The sequence below is a fragment of the Trichosurus vulpecula genome, chromosome 2 (genome assembly GCF_011100635.1).
Source record: "Trichosurus vulpecula isolate mTriVul1 chromosome 2, mTriVul1.pri, whole genome shotgun sequence".
In the NCBI taxonomy this organism is placed as follows: domain Eukaryota; kingdom Metazoa; phylum Chordata; class Mammalia; order Diprotodontia; family Phalangeridae; genus Trichosurus; species Trichosurus vulpecula.
In genome coordinates, this window is record NC_050574.1 from 208,244,397 (window position 1) to 208,263,621 (window position 19,225).

Sequence of the window (19,225 nt, forward strand, 5' to 3'; positions counted from 1 at the left end):
AAGGCACAACTCTAAGAGAACATAAAGAATAATGTCTCCCTCAGTCATTGGATTGTTGTGAATTGCAAAAGAAAAGTTGAAGTTCTCTCCAGAGTGGACACTGGGCCTCTATGCTCAGGCCTTGCTCCCACTCTGAATGTATACATGGATTGTGCGTAAGTTGACTGTTGGTAAAGTGAGGAATATTTGAACAATCAGTTCTTGAATATCGACACGAAGGACATGCAATCTGGACTGTCCCTGGGGATTTTGTTCTATATCATTATACCCTAGACTAACTTCCTCGCAAACCAATGAATATATGCCTACACCACTTCTTTCCCACCCACCTCCAGCCAATGTATACTCAGATAATGCAAATTAATCATAAACAAGACATAATTAAGAAGGTAAATCTGAATAAAAATATTATAGAGAATTTCAAAACCAAATATGAGCACCTTTGCATTCCACTTGCAATTATCATGGATAATTGAGAGGAAGGTATAGTCTAAAAAGTGTAAACCCATAGGCAAAGACTGGATAGATTATCTAATTTGAGGAGAGAGTGCACTAGATATTAAATGATAATATAAACCTCTGTCCTATCAGATTTGCCTTATGAGGATGTCAGCATGCAGCTTGCCAGAGACTGCAACAGAAACGTTATAGTTCAAATGCTTATAGGATCATTGGCATGGAGGTTGAAGAGACCTCAAACACCTTTTAGTCCATTTTACAGATGTGGACAGAATCTGAGACCCAGTGGGATTAAGTGATTTGCATGAGGTCAGATAGGTAGTGCCAGAGGTGAGATTTGAACCCAGGTCCTCTCGCTATAGATCTATGGCACTTTCTTCTATATTCACTTTTAACATTTTATAAATAGAAACCTAATGAATGGATTTAATTAACAAATTAATAGCTTCTCTTTTGTTTTGTTGCCATCAACGAATGGATCTTGCCATATTTTCTATAAATGGAACCTCATTTATAATCATTTTCTTTGATGAAGCTAACTACCATTCATACCACCAAAGAGGTGTGACAGAGGTAGGCTAGTTTAGATCCGAGACAGAAAGAAACTGCACAGACTTTTACAAATATGTTTTTTAAAGATCATGAAGTTATCATGTGAACAGTTGGTAGGGGAAATATTAAGGAATGATAAAATTTGTTACTTGTTACTTTCATTGCTTGTTCCAGTTCCATGTAAATGTTGACTGCTGAACTGAACTCAGTAGTGGCTCATTCTCATATCCTCTTTCTCTGTAGATGGACCACCTTATTCTTGAGCACTGGAAGCAGCTGAGGTGCTTGGAGGCAAGCCATTCTGGAAAGACCCTAACGGCAACTGCCTGTGATTCTATGAATCCATATCAGAAATGGAAATTTGAAAAATACCATGTAGCCTGATAAGGGAGATAATCAGAGCCAAACCATGATGTTCTCATCTAGTGAGGGTCACTAGACATCGGGACAAGGATTTCAATTAATGTTACATTACTCAGCGGTGATTTCAACACTAATGGCACATGAGAAAGGAAGTCTAAAGCTACATCAAGATGGTGTCATTTAACTTAATGGTAACTCAGGGGACTGTTTTCCAACTTTGGACTGGGGCCCTGCTTCAGTATTTGGCAACACTGAATTTGCCTTTGTCACACTACTGTGCTAGAACTTCATCATCTCCCTCCACAAGTTTTATCAAGAAGATCAGAACATGACTAGATTTAATTCCAGAATTAACTGTGGAGGAAATTCATGGTACTGTGAGAAGTTATTTGTTGAGCATGGTAGTACTGTGAGGGTATTGGAAGATAACCAAAGATTAGCCTGATGTTTAGCCAAATAATAGCCTGGTCTTTACTTCTTACTGCCTTCCTTAAACAAAAATTGCTTTATCACCTGAGTTTCTCAAGCTGGTGTGACCTCAGATGTTTATGTTGGTCTGAGATGCTTTAAGGGTGGCTTTATGTGAAAGTAAATGGACTGGTTAGCTTTGCATGATACTTTCTTAGGCCATGAGTCTATGATACTAGTGGTAGAGAAGAAAGCTTCAAATGTTTAACCAACCTCTGGCTTGAAGTACCTTCCTACTCCTCTTTGCTCTTCAGATTTCACTTCAACATTTGTGGTCATTTTCATAGCTCTTTTGGCTAGTGTTGGTTTAAAAGAACTAAAGATCTCACAACAAGAATTAAAGAGAGCTAATGTAAGATTTAGAAGAACCTTCCACTTCTAGGACTATGATTCCATATTGGGTGACAACACATTTTAGAGATAAGAAATTCAGCATAAAATCAAAATATACTATGAGACCAAGGTAGGCAGTGGGGAGAAACCTGAAACAAAGGAAATAAAAAATAGAACTCTAAAAGGAAAAAATTCTTTTACCAAAAATAAAACTCCTCCCCAAAATCTTGAAAAATTCTCTGAAATCGGAAATCTAATATGACTCACAAACACACAGAAGGGTGACGAATAATTGACTCTTTCACATCCACAATGCATATGTAGTAAAGGGATTAAGACAGAAGAGAACAAGTTAATCATCACTCAGAAAGCAAAGAAAAATCATGAGTTGATGGGTGATAGGAGCAAAACACTCGCTCAAGAGATTTTGATAATACTAATAACATATGAAATACTTATTTATTCAAAATTGAGCCTCTGAACTTCTCAGGTATTCCTATATTTTTTGTATGGAGTACAAAAAAATACTACTGTACTTTTGATGCAGAATCAAGATCTACAGGAATAGAAAAGTTTTTAAATCAGGGTAAATAAAACATACAGATCTTAAAATAGACAACCCAACTGTGCCTGAAGACACTTAAATAGATGCTGTTAAAGAGAGTAAAACTCCATTGTAGAGCAACTTACCATAATTATAATTTAAATTATGTCCTCTCTGGACATAGTGACACATGGTACATTTATTAAACAGAAAGCTAGAATATGTGCATTCTTCTTGTCCTCCCAATGTATATTTGTGCATTCTCTTTGTCCCCAAATACCTATCTCCTCCACATTCTGTGATCACAGAAATGGACCCAGAGTTCAAATTTTCTATTTTACTGATGATGAAACTAAGAGTCAGAAAGGGCAGTTGAACTGCCCCTTGTTAAAGAATTCGTTGGTAGAGCCAGGTCCAGTACTCTGTACATACTTCCTCCCTAGGAGGATTATAGAATGAGGTGCTACTATACTATAAATGATCATATCAGAATTTTTATGAGTTACATAAACTTTTAGGAGGTATGAGGAAAATCAGGCTGTGTTTAGACTGATAATGCTCTGCCCTTGTTTGGATCAGAGACATAACTAGAGTGGGGCAATTAGGCTATCTTCCCAGAGCACTGAATATATAAGGAATATATAGAGCTTGCATTCTACTAGCAGCTTAGAAACAACAGAACTTTCCCCTAACTGGCAAGAATAGTTGAAATAGTAAGCTACCAGATGAGAATCTGTGGTGCACGACCCCTGCCCTCTGCCTAGCCATCCTCTTTGCCTGTCCGTGTTATTCACTCTTTCAGCATTTGTCCAGGGCACAAGAATTCCTAGCTGTGGCTCTAGGTTCAGGTGGTAGAACTCACATGCATGATGAATTGATAACAGAACTAGCATCTTTAGATCTGATTCGCTTTTTTAAAATAGCTGCACAAAAGTGCTGAGGCAAGGATGGACAGAGAAGTCAGCTTTCCTCAGTACTCCATGGGATGCTTTGTCCAAATAATCGACATTGCAGATGGAATCACAAAGAAGGGGTGGAAAATAAGAAAACTCATCTTGCAACACGAGGCCATATGGAGAAAGTGCCTGCCAGTCATCAAAGGAATCTCTGAGTTACTGACCAAACTGAACACACTGTCTACATGCCTCATGTCCCTGGGCCACCTCAAGTCAACTGTGAAATGTTTCAAGCCATTGTTCTTGTTTCAGCCTATAGGACTTTACTTCATAGCCAAAAGCAGACTTCTCAGAGAAAATTGAACTTCAGTCTCAGAAGGACTTGAATTATTATAACAGAACCAACCAGCAGGAAACCCAGCCTGAGATGTTTGGATATTTTGCACAAAGAAATTTCCTCTCACGTAGACACTGTAGTCTTATTCCTGACTTCACCTTAACATATTTATCATAGATATATTGAAGTCTAAATTGGGAATGTTATAAGGGATTTTTTTAGTACATCTTGTATTTGTCCTTTCATATGCCTTAGAGTCTAAAGAACATTTTTGTTCCATTCTTGTTCAATAGTTCTGTTAATGAAAAATATTTGTTAAGTACTTACAATGGACCAAGCATGGTGCGAAGTACTAGAAATATGACTGCAAAATCAAGACAGTCCTTACCCTTGAGGAGCTTATCTCATTATGGGGAAGACAACACATGAAGGGGAGTGATGGCCAGAAAGAGAAGTTATGGTCTGAGAATACATAAAGATGGCAAGTGGATCCATTAGGAATTTATGTTAACTAATGTCAATTGGTATCTCATTGCATTAAGGCAAACGTTCTGCTATCCCTAATCAAGTGGTTATCCCAAACCCCAGAGCTGCTATTCTAAACCTTATCTTTCCTCAAACCTCCCATGGTATCACCTCCCCCTCTCTCCTGAGGAACTCCTCTCATACTTCACTGACAAAAATTAAGGCCTTTCATGGAGATGTTCCTCTTCTCCCTCCTCCGTGTCTTATATCACTTACAAGTCTTCCCCACCTATCTCCTCCTTCAGTCTTGTTTCAGATGAAGAGACAATGCTTCTACACAGGCAATGCCAACCTCTCTACAAGCACTGTTGATCTCATCCCCTCCTGTCTTCTTCAACAGATTGCTCCAACTATGATTCCTACCTACCCACTCTCTCTCCCCCTTTCTACTACTTCCTTTCCTACTGCCTACAAATACACTCATGTCTTTCCCATCTTAAAAAGGGAAAAAAAAAACCTTTTGTGTTCTCACCACGCCTGCCTGTTCTTGACAAATATCTCTTCTCTTTTCTCTGCTAAACTCCTGAGAGAGAGACATCTACACAAGTATCCCCACTTCCTATCCTCTCCTTTTTTTAATACTCTGCAATCTTGTTTCTGAACCTTGTTATTCAACAAAAACTGTTGTCTTCAGCATTATTAATGGTTTCTTAACTGTTAGGCCTTTTCTCAATTTTCATCCTACATGACCTCTACAACTTTTAGTATTGTTGATAACCCTCTCTTGAATATTCTTTCCTTCCTACATTTTTGTAACACTATTCTCTCTTGGTTCTCCTCCTTTCTTTCTGAGTGCTCCTCAATTTCCTTTGCTGGATATCTGTCCAAGTCATACCCACCAACTCAGGGTATCCACCAAACTGTCCTGGGTCCTCCTCTCTTTTCCTTCTATTTTATCTTGTGTATTGATCTCATTAGGTGCCATAGGTTTCATTATCATATCTTTGCAGATAATTCCTAGGTGCAGATGAATGTATATTGAGCTCTAGTGTGTCTCCTGAGCCCCAGTCCCACATCAGCACGTGCCTTTTAGATATCTCAAATTCAACATGTCCAAAACAAAACTCATTATTTTTCTCTTCAAATTCTCCCCTCTTCCTAACTTCTATCATCTTTTCCCTAGTCAGGCAGGTTTATCCTCTACTCCTCACTCTCCCTCACCTTGAATATAGGTTGCTAAATCTTGTCATTTCTGTCTTCACAATGTCTTTCCCATAGATTCCCTTCTCTCCATTCACACAGCTAACCACCCTGGTGCTTATTATCACCTCTCACTTGGACTTATTGAAATAGACTTCTAATTAGTCTCCTCACCCCATGTCTTTCTCCGCTCCAATCTATCCACCACTCGATTTCTAAAGGGACTTTCCTAAAGTGTCGGTTTAATAATGTCAACACCACCCTCCAACTCAGTAAAGTCCAGTGGATCCCTCTGACCTCCAGATTCAAATATAGTCCTCCATTTGGCTTTTAAAATTCTTCACAACCTGCTCCCATCCTATCTTTCAAATTTAATTTTTTCCACAGCACACTATAATCCAACCATACTTGTCCTCTTGCTGCATACAATGCTCTATTTCCTATCTCTGTGTCTTTGAATGAACTTTCCTCCACATTGGTGATATTCTTCCTCCTTTCCTCCACCTCCTAGTTTCTCTGGCTTCTCTCAAGACTCAACATAAATCCTACCTTTTATTCAAGACCTTTTTGGGTTCCCCCAGCTGCTAGTGCCACCTCTGAGATTACCTTTCTATCTACTCTGAATATATAGCCTCTATGCATCCTGTTACTTGTATGTTTGCTTCCTCCTTTAGAATGTCAGTTTCCTGAAGACAGGGTCTATTGTCTTTCTTTGTATCCCCAATGCCTGGCACAGAGTAAACAATTAATAAACACTTGACGAATGACTGAGTGATATAGTGGGGCAGTAAATTGACAAGGTCTTTCCAGAAACAATGGTAATATTTATTTGATTAAAATAGAAGGAAAGGAGGCATGACATCAGAATGAAAAATGGTAATGATAAAATTGCATGGTCCCAGAATCCTGAAGCTTAGCTCCTTCCAGACATGGCCCTTGTTGATCTTTTTTAGAGACAAGGTTAATAACAGCAACCAAACTGGTGGTTAGTAACCTTCATGTACCTAACCTTGATGCCAGTGATATTGACCCTTAAGCTTCCACAACCTTTATAATCTTCCTTTTCTGTTCTTTTCATTTCTTTTCCTTGTGTGTATGTGTGTGTGTGTGTGTTGTGTTGTATTGTTTTTTTTTGAGACTGGGTCTCCTTATCTTGCTCAGGAGGGAAGTATATAGCAGCCACTCATGGACCCAACTTCCCCTAGTGATTGCATAGGAGCTCTGACCTGCTTAGTTTCTAATCTGTTTACCCCTCCTTACTCAACCTGCTGCTCCTCTTCCTCCCAAAGTTTCACCATATTAAAGCCAGACACTGAAGTCCCAATTGACTTAACCCAATGCAGGTCAAAACTTCCACGTTCAAATGACCCACTACCCTCTGCCTCTCTGATAGCAGGGACTATAGGAATACCTGAAGATTTTCAAAAAATGACTGTGATAACTCATAACTTTGTCTTTTAGGAGGGTCGTGCTGAACACAGTGTTAGAGTGAGACCTTCTGGATATTTCCAGGAATAAACAAAAGTCTCAGATGAGGTATGAAGTGAACCTGACTTAGACTGACTCTTGAAATTCATATTCCAGGAAGATTTCAGTACAATACCTGACTCATCATGGATTCATTCTTGGATTTTCTCAAAAAGACTCTTGTGCACACTATTGCCTGGAGCAAGAGGTCTAAAGCCTGGCAGGAATAATCGTAACTTACCTCAGCAACTTTCACAGCTGGCTTGGAGCCCAGCTGTCTGACTGAATTCCCCTCTTCTTTCAGAGTATTAGCCCACAGCTATTTGCTGAAAGATGACACAGCTGCTGTTGGTGCAGTCCTGTTTCATCACCAGCATCGGTTCTCTTCGTTTCTGCTTGCTGACATTCAATCAGTTGTCATCCAGGCGGCCACAAATAGTCATATGTCAGGACCACATCATATTGTCAGCTTTGTCACTGGATTGGGGAAATGTTCACTTAGATATTAAAATGTCTTACTTCTGGCATCACCCCAGGGATTCTAGGGAACCAGTTCTCTCTGTTCTGGATGAGTGTTCAATTATTCCAGTCAAACATGATTATTAAAAACATGATGCTTCAGAGATAAACAGGAACCCAGAGGAAGATGCCGTTTATTGGTCATCTTGGAATGATTTCCAAGGGCACTCATGCAAGAGATTAAAGTGAGGGTGGAGCAGATGGTAGAATCTTTATTTCTTTCAACAATTCTAATTTCTCTTCCAGTTCCCTGATAATGGTGAAATAAATGGTGTGTGTGTGTGTGTGTGTGTATATGTATATATAAAATGTGTATACATATATACACATACACATACATCTGTATGTATATGTACGTGTATATGTACACATATTTATATGTAGATATGTGTGTATATTAAATGTATGTGCACATGCACATATATATATATGCACACATATAGTTACACTTTAAGTGGTGACTTTCAAAGCATGGCCATTATCATAGAACTTGATACATACAAATATACATATGTGTGTTTACACATTTATAAACTGAGGTACTCAACTTACACTCTCTTTACAGACTCCAGGCATTTTCACTAACTATTCCCCATTCCTGGAATACTTTCTACCCCCTCACCTCTCTACCTTTCTTCAAATCTCAGCTAAAATACTTCCTTTTACAAGTAGCATTTTCAAACCCTCCTTAATTATAGTGCCTTCCCTTTATTAATTATCTCCATTTTATCCGATACATAGCTTGTTTGCACCCTATTGTTTTCATTTTGTCTCCCCATTAGACTGTGGGCTTCTTGAAAGCAGGGACTATCTTTGGCCTTTCTTTATGGCCTAGCAATAGCACAGTGCCTGGAACGTAGTAGGCACTTAACAAATGATTATTGACTGATCTTATTCTCGGTATCTACTACAGGGCAGATATGGAATAATGGGTGGGTGTATGTGTGGAAAGGGAAATGAGTGGGGAAAGGAATTTTGGGAGAAAATAGAGGAAAAGTCCTTTATTCCCTTCTCCCCATCATGTCTGGCTACAAAAAAGAAGTGTGTATGTATGGTAATGATACAAGTGTGTGTGTGTGTGTGTGTGTGTGTGTGTGTGTGTGTGTAGGGGATCCAGGGGTGGTTGCTGTACATAAGCTCTACTCCTCTATTCTCTCACATCAATAATTGATTTGTAGGAATATAGAAGGAGAGAGCAAGGTCAAGATGTTCCTCTTTAGCTTCTTCTTGCTCAGACTCTTATATTAAATTAATGGAAGGTAAAAGGAATTTTCTAATCCCAAATTAGATAGCCCATGCTTAGGTTCCTTGACTTCAGCCAATAATCGGATTTTGACTTGGAAAATTCCTTTTTACTGCTATAAATTCCTGATCGCCAGTCTATATCCCCAAAACCTTTTTCAAGAAGCACCAGCAAAACTCCACACAAGCTGTGATGACAAGGCTCCCCTCAGCTACCATGATGCTCCCTGACTGTTATTCCAATGAGCCTTGGGATAAAAACCAAAGACCAGGTGAAACCAGCAGGGTCATCAACCTTCACTCCTGTTCTACATTCCTGCTTTTATTAGGTCACTAACTTCTGAGCCATTTCCAGCCAGCACAAATCTCACTGGTCTCATTCCTTTATGAATGGATTCAAAGCTGTCTGGTGGTTCTGCACCAGCTTCTGTGGTGTTGGAAGGAAAGGCAGCCACCTCCCCACTCCGCTCTGTTAATGATGGTGCCAACTCCCCCTTTTTCCTTGTCCCTGCTCAAAGTAATAAGCTGCTCTCCTTGAACAGAATCAGAGACAGAGAGCTGTGTAACCATATAATGTACATCCCATACACACACCTTTTATGCTCTTATTTCATAGCTTGTTTTCCCTAAAAGATGGGAAAGAAGAGGGTAAGATACAAACGAGCAAATTTTGCTCAGTTAATAAGTAAACATTTTAATGGGCTAGGGAGGTAGTAGCCAATTTAAACCTATTGACTAAAGGGGAGTTTGAAGTTGAAGTGTTGAAGTGTGGCTTTCCAAAATCAACAAATTCGTTTGTCCCCAGTGACTTGATTTACAAATAAATCATAGCAAACACAAATGTGAGAAGTTTCTAAATATTCTAGACATTTTCTGCAATGAATCAGTTACTCCATCAACAGGCAGACACCTGGGTGTTTGATTTTGTATTTTTCCATGTAAATGACTATGGCATTAGCTTTGGATATTTATCAATGCTATCTTCATTGTCTTTGTTGGTAATATACACTATTCATCCATTTCTCTCTCCCAGTCATTTATACATGCTTTGTCATATTTATTTTATTATAGTACTCTTCTCTCTTTGAACAGTGGTACTCCTTTTGCTATTTAGTCTTGTTACTTTTCTAATTTTATCTGATTTTTCCAGAACAGTGAGTGAGTCCATATGTTACTCTAATAATATGGCCAAGTATATTTCTTTTTTAGGCTAGTTGAGTAATTTATCCTTTTCCCAAAACACTTCTATTATTACTCATTTGAAATGCTTTTCCTTCCATCACTTTAAAAAAAACTGAACTATTTTAATATATTCCAAAGGTATTATAATTTGCAAATGAACATATGAGAATAGTATTAAAACTTCACTGTTGTTCAAATCCATTGATTCAATGAGTAAAAAGAAGTTCAGTATTTTAAATAAGGAATGAAATTTATTTCCAAGATAGTTTTTCACTGTCTCTATAAAATAGAACTCTTGTGTATGTAAACCATGATTTGATAAGCTAGATATATTTTAAGCCTCAGAATTTTTATGATTCCACAGAAATAAGAGTCTATTCAAAATAAATATGGAATTTTTTAAATGAGATAGTATAATACTTTCTAGCTATCATTCATTGATGAGTTTCAGAAGATAATGCATTATAGAATACCTTAAAAGATAGGCAAAGAGACCAAGATCTAGATTTAAAAACATACACACATTATCGCAAAGTAAACAAAGCATTTCTTTATTTGAACTGTTAATATAATGGTATTTTCTGTTTTTTTTCAATTGTAGCATTTGATGAGGCAAATTTTATATTGACAGAAAATAAAACACTGTTGTTAATTCACGTTTGCTCCAGTTTCTAAATCATATTAGAAACATCAGCAGGCCCAGGGTGAGCCAGCTTTCCCTTCTACATTGGAAACCAAGAGCTTTTTCTCCCCAATTCCTGCAGTTTGTGCTAGAAGAGACTGAATGAGGGAGATTTTCTTCACTTTATTTGAGGTTTTCAAACTAAGATATCTTCCTTCCAAGACTATGGTTTCCTGACTAAAGAAAGTCAAATACCTATCAGTTACATATTGGTCACCTATGGTCACTAAATTGATGGCCTTAACCAAAGATAGCAGAAGTTCCTATATTATAATGAGTAATGATGTAGAAGAAAAGCATTTGTGATAAGCAGCATGACCTATGCACCCATAGGACCACATTAACAGGGAGAAGTATTAAAAATTCACCGGTTATACTCATCTTACAATTGGATATCAGTAGACAAAATTGTCTGCAGCTGGTTATCTTCAGTAGTTAAAGCACAAAGGCTAACAAAGCTAAGGTTATGAGTTAGACTTCCATATGAGCTTTGTTTTGTTCCATGGCTATTCACTCATTTCTACATTTCACAAATACATGCTACTGGTGACAGAGGTGGATACGAGGATGGTTCCATACAAATCAATCACTACTACTGAAATCAGCCATGTTCATATCCTAATGATGACAGGTCACCAATATTGTCCTTTTATGTGAAGAACAGTATTATATTATGCTACAAAGTGAAATAGTAAATTGTGGGGATCATTTATTCCCCTGAATTTGAATGAAGTCATTCAGAACCTAAGCTATCTGTATAATTAATTTAGGTCTCCACTTGGATTTGTCAGTGGAGGTCTAGTTCTCTTATTTTTTTCCCCCACACCCTGAAATCATATGCACAAAATTACTAATTTTGTTTCCAGGAGTCGGTCCTAAAAGTTCCTGTGAACTCCACCTTCTGCAAAGGTGCAAATCAGGTGCTACCTTCTCAATGGAGTCTTCCTTGATTACTCCCAACTTTCAGCCTCTGTTTGTTCATCTACAAATGAGAACTTCTAATTTCCCTTATAGCTCCAAATTTGTAACCCTATGACTTCACCTCCAGTCCTAATATATCATAATTTCCTTGAAATCAGGACCTATATCTTGGGACACCTCGGAGGTTGCCTGACCCTGCCAGAGGCTTAATAAGAGCTTTTGGAAAGATTTAATATTGAAATGAGAGGACATTTGAATGCCCTGTTGAATATGCCATCTTCAAAAGGATAAATAGAAGATTGTGGTCACCAAAACTACCAATTTAGTCTGTGTAGTCACTGAATCTACCTTTCAAAATGCATATAATGCTACATAAATTTTTGTTTTAAGACAAGGACCCAATAAAAATGTAATCAAAGTGAACTGGGGGTTGATTGCACATAAATAAGCAAGAATCTACGTGCAGCAAACCCTGGGATTTTCCCAAACTGAAAAGGAGATAAACAAATTGTTGAATTGTTGAACAATGAAAGCTGTATTACATTTAAACAATAAGGAACTGTCTTTAAGCAGCAGTCCCAAAATAGATGCCTGTTATATGGAGCAGAAAATTCAGGATTATATTTACTGAGGCCTCAAGTGAAAAAAAAACCCAGGATCAAAATAGTCCCAAATTAATAGAGATACTCTTTGGGGTCTTCTGCTTTTACACACACACACACACACACACACACACCCTGATTTACTGATCAATTCAAAACCTTGGACCCTCAGACAACTTTGAGGACAAATAGAGCAACTCAAAATTAACAAGTTAAATATTCTGTTAGCTTATTAGCTTCAGCTATCAGTGGAAAATATCACTGAAAATATTCACTCAGGTCCCATATTGAAAACATGCTAAGGTAATTATTTCCACTCTCATGGTAAATAGTAAATTTGGGTTGAGTTACTTAGAAAATTTCTGAAGGCCATGTTAATGAGTGAAGGCACGGTACTAAAGACAGGCTTTATTTTTTTTAATCATGCTAATATTTTCATCCTTGTTTGAAAGAAATGTAACTACTAGCAAAGATTTCCTAGATAAACAAAACAAATACACCCCCACAGAAGTGAAAACATTCAATGCAACTCTTTGGTCTGGTGCCTGCTTCTCTTCTATCCTGTCCCAATACATCAGCCTTACAATGAGATGGATTCAATGGTGAACATAATACCAACATTTACCAAACGGAACTCTCCCGGCTGACAGCTGCTCAGCCCCTCCAGTGAGGGGACACGATGAATGGTAACATGAAGGGACTGGGCATTTAGAATTTTCACTGTTCAGAAGTCCAAGATAACAGTTGCACATCACGGGAGGACAATGTGAGGGAAGGAGGAAGAAACCTTGAAGATTCTTTAAACGATTCTATGAAACAATGTGCTTCATTTGTACTATCCAACAATTATAAATTTCTGAAGTTTAATATTGGGCTTCCCAAGCTCTTTAGATTCACAACTAGAAAGACTTCAAGACAGAGACATGGCCTTGCTGAGCCATCTTGTTCCTTTGGTTACTTCACTTCCCACCCTTCCCAATTATGCAGCCAGATCATTACCAGATTCACCTGTGGTTTCTGATGTACAGAATGATGTATTAGTAAAGTTTTAAACTGTATAAATCCTGTTATGTAAGTGAAGAAACGTAATGCTGTTTGATTTAAGATGACAAAATTGGAGTTTTCTTCCTATGGCTAGTTGCGCCCAATTTTCAAATGAAAGACAAGAGGTTAAACTTCCCCCAGATATTATGAAATTATACATGAGAAAAAAAGATGACTCAAGTAGCATGGGCAATGAAATGTCCTGAGGAAGTAAATTATAAATGCAACATGGACTCAAATTCATCAATTCTCTGCTTTGTGTTCCCCTTTTTAATTTTCCGATAGGATATTGTGTTGTATCTTGAATAAGTATGTCTGGAAATATCATTCTTCTTCCCCGAAGCTGGCAGCTCCTCTGGTGTCATAGGAAGTGAACTGGGGCTGCTCAGTGGGGAGTCCTCACTGTTATTGCCTTCCTCCTTGAGGTGAGAAGCTCCTCCATTTCCTTTCTTAAACTCTATCAACCGAACTTCATCTTCTTCATCGTCATCATCACCATTCTCGTTATCATTATCTATCTCCTGCTCGCCATCTTCTACTTCCTCATCTTGTTTGGACATCATCATTCTATCTTTGCTGGGTTGCTGAGATCCAAGCCACTTCACATTTACTTCTGTTTCTGCTACCTGGAATTCCTCGTTTTTCCTAACTCTACCATCTCTTCCTTCTAGAAACTTCTCAATGCCACTTTCCTTCTGTCTTGTTGTTTCCTGGAATTTTCCATGTGTAGGAATCTTGTCCCACTGAAGTCCTGTAGCAAAATCAATTGGGAGATGAGATGTGCTATATTCTATAATCCTTAGTCATTATTATCTGTTGTACCTAGAGATACCTAAGTCTAAGAAGGGGAAGAGAAATATAATGATTTTTAAACATTGGAAATATCAATGTCCACAGGAAAAAAGGAAGGGATAGGGGTGGGGGAAGGGAAGATTTCTCCTCTGAAAAATATTGACTTGGCACAATCTATTCCCAGAGACTCTCCACAAAGAGGCTCCTACTAGAACCACAACTAGGATATTTTGTGCAAAAGCCTTAAGCCATTCCAGCACTGTCCCAAGAAGTAGAGACAAAGACCTCATTTAATTGAATTAAACAAACATTTCTATAACCCCATGGGCTGCTGTAGAGAGGCAGGGAAGGAGCTAACCCCAACGTGCCATCTGGTAGCTTCCTATTTTTACTAATTATTCTTGCTAACAAGATGCTAAGATGTTTTTTGTTTTGGTTTGGTTTTTTTCTATCTGCTGAAGGGCTAAAAGTACTGTTGAAAACCTCTAAATTCATCACCCCATGGATAAGCCCTAGTCACCCAATCCTAGTTTTGGTTCTTCCCCTCATAACTGATAATAAAATCATAAAGGTGATGCTAGAAGGAAACTCAGTGGATAGCTAACCCAATCTTCTCCCTTAGTTTTCTAAGTGAGGAAACTGAAGCCCAGAGAGGTTAAGTGACTTGTTCCAGATCATATAGTAAAGTACCAGAGGCAAGATTTGTACTTGGATCCTGTATCTATAGAGCTGGCCCTCTTCCCCCTGTACCCCATTGCTTCCTGTCTGATCTAAGATGTCTTGGAACAAGAGTCTGAAACAGGTGTACAAAGGTATATGGAGTAAAATTACAGAGTCTGTAATTCTAGTGACCCACAACAGCTAGCACAAAATCACATCTAATGCCCACTTCAGCTTGAAACAGCAATACTCCTTTCTAGGGAAGCCACATTTTAGCCTGTTTTCACTGTCATAATTGGGATGTATCCATATAATACCAAAACAGCTGATTAATTTGGTCAATTCAGTCAAAAAGCTGGAGAGGGGCTAGACTAGGTAAAAACGGAGATCCCGACCACTCTAAATCTAGGATTTCATCTCTGTTCTTGGGTGATTCCTTATTACCTTATTCCCCACTCCACCCCAAACACCTGGGAAAAGATCACCATTCCATAAGAATGGCTAGAGCATGTTTTTCCCCATGAGGAAAGTTTCTCCATGGTTTTAAATTAATTTCTTCTTGAATATTTTAGCATTTTTCTTATTTATTGTTCTATGGCAATAATCGCTCTGCAGGTTTATTTTAATGGATTTTTCTCCATAGGAAAGATGATAGGAAAAAAAATCGATACCTCTAGAATTTAGGACAACTAAATATTCCCCTAAAAAAGGAAATAGATATTTTGAGAAATGCCAAGAGCCCACCTACTTTAAGAATCCAAGTATTGCTTTCTTATCTTACTAGGCCAATGTTAAAGTCAATGAATAGCAACATAATGCTTCCAAAGGGGTTTACCAATCATAGCTTTTCAGAAAGAGGTATACTACTCCAACGTGACTTCCCTGTCATCCAAGTAACCTGAATGTTTGAAACCTTGGAAGAATGAAGATGAGGAAGGGAATGTTAACTACAAGAGGAATAATCTGCCCAAAAAGTGGATTCAGGGTTGTGAGAAATGAGTTTTACTATGGATACATTGCCTTGATAATCAACTGCTCAAGAGTCCTTTTCATAGTAAACTATATTCCCTCTTAAAGGAGATATAAGGCCTTCAAATTAACTCTGAAGAGATGAGAACCTCCTTGTTGTTTCTGCTTCCTGAAGCCTCCCCTCCTTTCTTAAGCCACAGTCTGGTGCATGCCCTTCCCCCCTCCCAAGAGCAATCTCTATCTCCAGTCATCACTCAGGTTCATTGCAGGTGCATGTCACCCCTCCCAGTATCCCAGAGAGCCCATGCTATGCTACTTCACCCCTGAAAATGTGGTGGGCAACATTTAGATGGCTATCACATCCTTGGTCCTTGTTACCACATCTCTATTTTAAATGACGCTCTAATTTCTCAACAAATGGCCTATTCAATGTTTTGCCTGTGGGGTCCTAGGTATTAATTAGGGTAAATTGGCTAGGCACTAAAAGCTGCCTGCAACTTCGAGATAAAATGCTGGTGGCTGGGAGTCAGGGTCTGTGAAAGACTACTTAATACATTTTATTACGCACTTAAAAGAGAGCATGCCTTGAATATAGATGTCTTCTTAAACAGAAGAGGCTCCTAGAGGATTCAGTGTGTACCCAGCTATTGAGTTTTTTTGAAATATGAAGTATGATGATATTTTTTAATCTTCCCACCCACAAAGAAGCTGGTCATCCTAAGATTTTTATTTGACAGGATTTATGTGACTATTTTGAGCTGACCCTCAAAAGCCACCCAAATTTCCACAAATTTCTATGGGTATACAGTTTCTCCAAATTATATGTCAATTCTAGAGTTGCAGGGCAAGACAAATTAAAGACTTATTTACATGCCATTGGAAGTATGGTACAGATTTTGAGATTGTGAATGAAAAATAAATGTCAGTTGAATGGACAAATATCATACCCCTCCAGGATGGAACATTTCAGTCAGCTATACTAATCCATGCAATCTGGATCTTGAACTCCCTGGGATGTTTTCTAAGGTGGAACTGACTGATAAATCATGACTGACTTATCTGCCTCCAGCAGTCTCAAGAGTTTGGATGCATTTCCTAAATTGCTTTTCTCCCCCACGCATACACCCACATATCCCTCCAATAGCCCATGCAAAGCTGTTCCCTATATACAGTCAGAGAATATTGTGTACAACGTGTGAGTTCTCATTACCTTCCTCTGATGTCATTTCATCAGCTCTTGTTTCCTTGAGGGAGAAACTTGCTATTCTCTTGTGAACAGTAAAGTTGTCCTCCTCTGTTTTTTCTTAAGAAAGATATAAGAGTTATGACAGTTGAAATGGAACTAAAGTTACCAAAAAAGCCCCAGCAAGGTGGCTCTCTGTTATTATAACTAAAGGTCACAATTTCCTTTTCTAAATAATTTCTGAAAAAATTCAATTTATTTTCATCTGACTTCAAATGTCCTTGCTTATTATAGAAACATTCATTCTGACATCCTTAGGCATGTTGTCATAGTTAACATAGAAAAGTAGTCAAATTCTGAATCACCTGATCCCATTAACTGTCTGGCTATAAAAGCTGCTTGAATTCGCACATACATGCTATTCTTTACTATTCTAACAAAGTGTAAAATAAGGTGTCATGTGTGCTCCCAAGTTTTCAAAGTGAAATAAGCAAAATCACTTAAATGATACTTTACCTTCTCGATGCTTCTTCTCTTCCAAAGACCAACCCAAATCTCTGCAGATCATGCTTCCTTGAGAATATTTGCTTTCTTCTGGAATTCCTTTGGAGAAAGAATCTTCAAGACTTACATCTGCACCATGACATTTGCTGAGATCATCAGGGGTGAAAACCTCATCACTAATTTCAGTGGTCTCTTTTTCAGGTGACACATCTCCATTGTATTCAGTCAGACTGGATGCATTTGGAACTTCTGTCATGATTTTCCAGTGAAGAACAACTAATTTGGAATCTTTTGGGGATAAGTAAAACAAATGACTCCCCTCAGCAGGCTATTTGATTCCTCCTTTAAAATCCTAGAATCTTCCTAGCAATTCCAAGAGCATTGGTTGAAAACTTTCCTATCACTATATTTTTCTACAATGCTTAACAAACTTCTTTGTTTTCCCCTTAAAGTATCTTCCCTCAAACCAGAACACAGAATTTAAAACCTGGAGTTTCTGAGATTTAACAACCTCTTCTTTGCACCAAACTAGCCAATCAGCACCCTCGTTGTTGTTTGGTCCTCCCACTTGCCTAATTAAGCAGCAATATTTTAATTTACGTAAACATCTGAAGCAATCAGGCTTTTGTGTGAGCCTGCAGAAAGTGCTTTCCAACATGGCCGGCCCTGCAATGAACCAAGATTTGTGTCCCCTTGTTATAATAGTCCTTTGTTATTTCTCTTGTAACAGGACCCACAATTGTTCCACAGCTTTAATCCAAAAAGAATGACCACCTTAAGTCATGTTAGTGCTGTGTAACCAGCTTAATATTTCCAGGCAGGTTTTGTTCTAGTAAACCTCAGATGCTTTTGAGTAGACAATAGCTTCTTTTCCTGATCACTGAAGAATAAAACCAGCTTACACAATGTTGGCCTTATGTATAGGTGGCCTACACAACCACCTATATATACTGGGATTTGGGGGTTTCAGAAAAGGATCTCTATTCTTACTCTAACATTATTCTTTTTAGCTCTAGGCTAATACCAAAAATTCAGTCATTCAAGTCACAGGGTTTTGCTAGTGCCTTCCCCCAAAAAGCAGTATCAATTTCACAGATCAAACGCATTAAGATATATGTAAAGTGCTTTGTAAATTTTAAAGTGCTATGTTACCTATTATTATTTTTGCTGATTTTGTATTTGTATCTATCATAAATGTTTGCATATGTAGTCACATAGACAAACATATCATATATCATATAACATGTTATATCATATTTATATCTATCTATTCTATCTATTTGTCTCTATCTAGTCTGCCAATAGAATGTAAGCACTTTAAGGAAAGGGACTATCTTTGTATCCCCAGGCCTAGCACAGTGCCCAGAGTATAGAAGGCACTTAATGAATTTCACTTGCCCTTTACATGTTTGGTCAATGTGGGCAGTTACTTGTGCCTTTTCTGAAACTTTCCAGCACCTAGCAAGGCATTTTGCACACATCAGGAATTTCATAAACATTTGTGGCATTGAAACTAACTGACCTCATTAGGTCCTCTATCTAGTCCTTGGGACTAGACATTCTGTTGGTCTTTTGAAAGCCTAGATATAGAGTAGCCTCTCAGAAATTTTCTAATAGTTAATTTTGTTATTATCTGTTCATTCACTCACTTAGTTGTTCAACAGCTATTTATTAAGTCACTCTGTACAAGGCGCTGTGCATTGTTCCATAAGGGATAAAGAGACGTAAAAGATATCTTTGCATCCTTGGACATTCCACATGCTGTACTCCCTCCTCACATTACATCCCTGTCTTCATTTAAGGTAAAGCTTAGGCATCATCTTTTGCATGAAGCCTTTGCT

At 38.1% G+C, this 19,225-nt stretch overlaps 2 protein-coding genes across 2 annotated transcripts in view; one reads left to right on the plus strand and one right to left on the minus strand.

The window, feature by feature from the left end:
* GALNT5 (polypeptide N-acetylgalactosaminyltransferase 5) overlaps window positions 1–2,703 on the plus strand; it is a 71,944-nt gene extending 69,241 nt beyond the window's left edge. Inside the window, exon 10 of the mRNA XM_036742978.1 lies at window positions 1,255–2,703. Within this exon, the coding sequence (XP_036598873.1) occupies window positions 1,255–1,395 (141 nt within the window). The 3' untranslated portion in view covers window positions 1,396–2,703. The remainder of the gene's footprint in view (window positions 1–1,254) is intronic.
* Window positions 2,704–12,345: 9,642 nt separating this feature from the next.
* Window positions 12,346–17,846, minus strand: ERMN (ermin). The gene is made up of 3 exons (XM_036742676.1): window positions 17,397–17,846; window positions 16,908–17,000; window positions 12,346–14,027 (listed from the first exon to the last, which is right to left on the minus strand). Exons 1-3 carry the CDS (start codon window positions 17,638–17,640, stop codon window positions 13,492–13,494), a joined length of 873 nt encoding a protein of 290 aa, XP_036598571.1. The 5' UTR covers window positions 17,641–17,846; the 3' UTR covers window positions 12,346–13,491.
* Between the last annotated feature and the right edge of the window lie 1,379 nt (window positions 17,847–19,225).

Coding starts and splice junctions, on each gene's coding strand:
- ERMN (XM_036742676.1), bottom strand. CDS start 17,640: ATGACAGAAGTTCCAAATGCATCCAGTCTGACTGAATACAATGGAGAT. Junction 17,001..17,396: donor AGAGAAGAAGCATCGAGAAG/GTAAAGTATCAT, acceptor ATCTTTCTTAAG/AAAAAACAGAGGAGGACAAC. Junction 14,028..16,907: donor TGAAATGACATCAGAGGAAG/GTAATGAGAACT, acceptor ATTTTGCTACAG/GACTTCAGTGGGACAAGATT.